We start from the raw sequence: 5,917 nt of genomic DNA, 5'->3' as shown, positions 1-5,917 counted from the left end.
TGACATAGTCCCGCACTGAATTGAGATATGACACCATGCAGGTACTATTAGGGTGTTATCCTCTTTAAAAGGGAAATAAACGTAAACGTGGACATCAGTGTCCTGGCTTTGTCGCAGCGATGTCTTTCCCAGAGCCCCAAGCCTCCTCGTCATATCACGTTCCTTTTCCGAACATACCTCATACCTTTATTCACGATGACAATGTGTCTTACATTAAAACGTTTTCCCAAAGAAGAAGAAAAACCCCGTTCTTGTGCTGCCCTCTGAGAGTTCTGCAACATACTCCCCCCCGAAAAAGCACAATGAGACCCTTACACCATTTCGAGAGGATACAGAAGCTGCACCGGTCGTCGCAGTACTGTTTTGTCTGGCAGCTTCACTGCGCAGGCCCGCACCACCTTGTCCCGCCCCCAAAACACAGTAGCAACTCTTCCTATCTTCCACATGTGTCGAGGAACCTTTTCTTCGCTGATCAACACCACATCTCCCACCTTCACTGGCAAAGACTTAAGTACATTCCAACTATGAGCTGAACGAAGTTGTAGCAAGTACTCTTTCAGCCACCTCTTCCAGAAGCTGTCAATAGCTCTTTCGTGCTTTATCCAGTTAGCTTTAACTTGTGCACTCGTTGATCGCGGCGTTGGTATAGGAGCCATTGGCAAACACGTGAGTCTCTTTCCCGTCAGGAAATGTGCGGGAGTTAGAGGGGAAAGGTCTTCTGGGCAGTCACCAAGATAGGTAAGTGGCCTTGAATTTACAACTGCTTCAACTTGCTGTAAGATTGTAGTCAGTTCTTCAAACCCATATCTGTTACGGCCCAGTGTCTTCCGGAGGGTCCCTTTCACTGTTTTTACCAAACGTTCCCAGAACCCTCCCCACCATGGAGCATATGTCATGATAAACTTCCATGTTATCATTTTCTCTGTACAATAGTCGTGAAAACGCTGTCTTTGCAAAGTGTCGCAGAAAATACTTATGTCCTTCGACGCCTTCTTGAAGGTTAGTGCATTGTCAGTGTATATCACTTTAGGTATACCTCGCCGAGCAATGAACCGGGAGAAGGCTAGCAGGAAACATTCTGTGGACATTTTAGATACGAGCTCTAAATGAATGGCTCGAGTTGTCGCACATGTGATGAGCAAAATGTAGGACTTTTCGTCGCGTACTGCTCCTTTGAAGAAAACAGGACCGGCAAAATCAATCCCGACGACTTCAAATGGCGTACCGGCTTCTACTCGATCCTGTGGTAATGGAGCCATTCTTGCTGTCGCTGCTTTGGCGCGGTACCTGATACAACCCCTGCAGTGAAAGATTACTTTTTTTACAATCTGTCGTCCTTTTGGAATCCAAAATCGCTCCCGAAGTTCAGTTAGGGTATCTTGCACTCCTCCGTGCAGAACCCTCAGGTGCACTGATTCCACAGTCAGTACCGTAAATCGATGGTCGGGTGGAAGCAGAATCGGGTGCTTTACTGTTCCTGAAATTTCCAAGAAATGAAGACGTCCGGAGATCCGCATGATTCCTTCGTTGTCAAGAAAAGGTGCTAGCTTCACTACAGCCGAGTTCTTCTCTAACGCCTTTCCCAGACTCAGGGTTTGCTTCTCGAGTCCATACCTTTCCTCTTGAGCTCGTTTCATCCAATAGTTCTCTGCCCAACTAATGTCCTCTGTTGAGAGTGCCCCAAAGACCCGTGGGTTACCTGGTCGGCTATTGTCGACGAACCGTTTGATCCACGCTGTCACTCTGAGAGCTCTACGCAAACTGCTGAATCGGTCGAGATCCAGTACAGCGGGAACTCCTATATTGACAGAACTTTGCAACGTAGTGGCGTCATTGTGCACATCCTCTTGATCAGTAAGGTCCTTTATTTCCGGAAGCACCGTTTGAGCAGGCCATTCGTCTTCGTCCCGTTCGAGCCACTTTGGTCCGTTCCACCATGTGTCACACTTCTCAAGCGTTTCAAGTGACTCGCCCCTGGTCAATAGGTCAGCTGGGTTTTCTTTCCCAGGACAAAATCGCCAAGCTGATACGTCGCTTTTTTCCTGGATCTCAATAACTCTATTTCTTACAAATTGTTTCCAACGTAACGGAGAACCTCGTACCCAACAAAGGGTGATTGACGAATCTGTCCAGTATACGCAGGTCACTTCCTTCAGACGCGTCAAAGCTTCAGTTATTTTCTTTGATAGCCTCACTCCCAACAGGGCGCCCATAAGCTCTAGTCGTGGTAAAGTTAGGGCCTTCAAAGGCGCCACCCGAGCCTTTGCAAACACAAACCCGACCTTCGCTGTTCTTCCATTTGCAATGGCTCTTAAATACAAACAGGCTCCGTAAGCATAAGGACTAGCGTCGCTGAAGATGTGAAGCTCATACTTGAAGTTGTAATTTCCGTCTGGAACGAGACACCTATTTAGTGCGATGTTGTCCAACTTTGGCAGCTCCGACCACCAGGTATGCCACAGCTCTTGTATATTTCCGGTCAAAGGCGTGTCCCAATCAAGCTTCTCCTCCCACAAACGTTGAAACAGCATTTTGATTCGAATGCTGAACGGAGAGAGCATGCCCAGAGGGTCAAACAGCTTCGCTGCTGCGCTCAGAATTCCGCGTTTACTGCTAATGAGCGCTACGCCATCCTCTAGCATGCGTTTGCCTGATACCTTGAGAGTATCACCGTACGTGTCCCACAGTATACCGAGGACTTTCCGATCCTCCCTGCAACTCAGGATCCTCTCTTGTCTACTGTTGGTGTCTTGTTCACCAAACTGTTTTCGTACCTCTTCTGCGTTTGAAATCCATTTTCGTAAATTCATGCCAGCTTCCTGAAGGATAGATGAAGCGTCGTTGTATATCGTTATTGCTCCATCCACCGTTGATGAACCCGTCAATAGGTCGTCCACGTAGAAACTATTGACAATGTGCCGTGCCGTCCGTTGGAAATGCCCTTTGACGTTGTCTAGGTGATGTCTCAGTGTGGCCGCCAAAAGAAAGGGGCTCGCTGTCGTTCCGAAGGGTACACGTTTCATTCTCCATACTTCCACCGGATTCTGAGAAATATCTTCCGTAGGACCATCTTGACACCACAGAAATCTCAAAGCGTCCCTGTCCCTTTCTTGGACCTCAACCTGAAGAAAGGCTTTCTCAATGTCTGCTGCCAGACCGATACGGTACATTCGGAAACGTATCAAGACCGGCAGAAGATCCGTATTCAGACTGGGTCCTTTTTCCAGGCAATCGTTCAGTGAAGCTACGGTAGGTGCATGCGAGGATCCATCGAAGACAACACGAAGCTTTGTGGTTTCTGATTCCTGTTTGACCACAGCTTGATGCGGCATGTAATAGACTTGCTGAGGTTGTTTGCCGTTCTCTGACTCGACGAGTACCTTCTCCGCATGTCCGTCACTTGCGTACTTCCTCATCGCAGCGTCGTACTCTGCCATCAAACCATTTTTCTTTAGCTTTTTTAGGAGTCCGTTCAGCCGACTCTCGGCTACTTCCAAATTATCGTTAAGGACGAAATCGTTCTTCAAAGGTAGAGTGACGGCATATCTTCCGCCAACCTTCTGTACGGTTTCCTTAAATTGACAAAGAACTTTGTCGTCGCCTTCATCATTACTATTTCCGTCCGTAATACCCAGATGCTCAATTTCCCAGAACATCTGTAATGACGCCTCGTGAGTGGCATCAGTGCGAAGCACACAAACTAGAGTGCTGTCTTTGTTCTCGAGTGAAGATCTAACTGATACCGGTCCTTGAAAAGTCCAACCCAGAGCAGTGTTGATGGCAACAAGATTATTCTGGGCATTGCTTTGCCGTACCTGCCTCGTCATGATCTTCCACATTTGATCAGAGCCTAAAAGCACGCCAATTCCATCTTCTGTCCGTACCCCTGAGAAGCGACACTCATCGGCTAGTTTCTCTTCACTTAGAAGAAAAGTACGCACGTCCTCGTTATCCAATGGGCATGTCACAAGATCTTCACAAATGAATGGTACCTCGATTGCTTCAAAGACATGTACTTCCCCTCCGTATTGACTGCGTAAGCACAGTTTGACCAAACGCCGACGCTGCTTCTCCCTTCTGGAAGTCCTGTTCCCGAAAGTATTTATCGTGACGTCTATTTCTCCGGCAGAAGGAAGATTCAGTTCTCTGGCAATATCTTGGCGCACGAAGGTTCGTTGACTACCGCCGTCAATGACTCCCCTGAGATATAGACTGCGACCTTCAGCTACGGCCCATGCCCTGAACGTTTGAAGTAAGACGACAGTACCTGTCTTCACATCTTCGCCAGTCCCACTCGTGTGCATGCTAGTACTGACGACTTCTTTCACTTTTGTCTGTTCACTTGGTTTCCACAAAGGATCGCACATCGTCCTTACGTGCCTTCCTCCGCATGCAGAGCAGGTTATTTTCTTCCTACACATTCTTGCATGATGTCCATGTTTCGTACAACGGAAGCATCGCTTTTGAGCTGCAAGAGTAGTTTTCTTCTCTGCCAGCGGGATGTCTGCGTCGCACAGCTCCGTTATGTGTCGCGAGGTGTTGCAAAATATGCAATCGTTGGTCATTTCCCGAGCAGTGGTGTGGAGAACTGACGCTGCCGGTCGTGTCTTGAATCCAGCATTGTTTGAATTCTGTCGATCACCTTGCCTCTGATGTCCTCTCATCTCGTTGTCGTCATAGGCACATCCATTGAACTTGAGGTGCTCAAAGCTTTCGATTTCAATTAGGAGAAACTTTAGAATTCGATCTAACTCCGTAGTTCCAACAATCTCTCTTCCAGCGGTACTCACTCCGGCATTGGTCTCGTCTCCATTGCCTTCCAAACTTGCTGTGCCAAGCTGCTGGCCTCTCTTCTCAGTACGATAATATTCCATGGCCATTTCAGTAGGCAACGCTGAAAGGATAGTATCTGTCAGCATTGTTGCAAAGGAGCTGCTTTCCACACCCAGTGCTTTGAGACCTCGCACGTTTGCTTGGACTTGATCATATAGCTTCCTAAGCCCTCGAAAATCTTTGTGAGTTTTAATTGGAGGCAATGTCCTCAGTTTGGTAAGGTACTGCCTTTCAATGCGACGCTTGTCTCCAAATCTTTCCATCAAGATTTCAATGGCATCGTTGTAGCACACCTCCGAAGCTTGTAGACCTGATATGGCGGCTGCAGCTGCTCCATCCAACAGTGACCTTAAGTAGAAGAACTTCTCTGGTTGTGAAAGGTTACTATTGTTATGTACGGTTCCTTTGAATTGTTCCCAAAAGGGAAGCCACTCCGATAGGTCACCTCGGAAACGCATCAGTTGAAGTTTTGGCAGACGGGTCCCAGCGTGACTGCCATGAAGCGACGGCGTGTGAGCGGCAGACTGAGTCCCAAGTAGTGCCACATTCGTTGGAGCGGCCACCTGAGTGGCAGGCGTCGACACTGAGGTGAGCTCTTGCAAGGCGACACGTAGGTTAGACATTTCCTTTATAGAATTTTCTTCGTATTCCAGAGCCATTTCATATTCCACCTCTAATTCATCATCCTTGAGATGACCTTCAAACTCGGAATTGATCTCTTTCAGCTCTTCAAGGTTCACGCGTAGACGTTCCAACAAGCTTTCGACGGTCTTCCGATCATTAGGAGTGCTGCTCAGTGCAGTCTTGGCTTCTCCCACAAGCCTCGTAGCTTGTCTCCTTCGCGACGTCCTCTTCACCTTGAGACGTTCCATAGTCGATCGTAGGGCTCTCTTTATCCAACAACCAGTAGATCACTACAGACAAAGACTCCGTTCGTGAAGCGTTCCCGGGTTTCGGCACCAAATTTTTTATGTCCTGGCTTTGTCGCAGCGATGTCTTTCCCAGAGCCCCAAGCCTCCTCGTCATATCACGTTCCTTTTCCGAACATACCTCATACCTTTATTCACGATGACAATGTGTCTTA

The 5,917-nt window shown here is 47.9% G+C and overlaps 1 protein-coding gene across 1 annotated transcript; it reads right to left on the bottom strand.

Annotated features, from left to right (window-relative positions):
• Window positions 1–311: 311 nt before the first annotated feature.
• On the bottom strand, window positions 312–5,705 carry LOC135374349 (uncharacterized). The gene has a single exon (XM_064607340.1). It carries the CDS (start codon window positions 5,703–5,705, stop codon window positions 312–314), a length of 5,394 nt encoding a protein of 1,797 aa, XP_064463410.1.
• Between the last annotated feature and the right edge of the window lie 212 nt (window positions 5,706–5,917).

The sequence above is a fragment of the Ornithodoros turicata genome, unplaced genomic scaffold (genome assembly GCF_037126465.1).
Source record: "Ornithodoros turicata isolate Travis unplaced genomic scaffold, ASM3712646v1 Chromosome54, whole genome shotgun sequence".
NCBI lineage: Eukaryota > Metazoa > Arthropoda > Arachnida > Ixodida > Argasidae > Ornithodoros > Ornithodoros turicata.
This window is presented reverse-complemented; position numbering and strand designations above follow the sequence as displayed.

Coding starts and splice junctions, on each gene's coding strand:
- LOC135374349 (XM_064607340.1), bottom strand. CDS start 5,705: ATGGAACGTCTCAAGGTGAAGAGGACGTCGCGAAGGAGACAAGCTACG.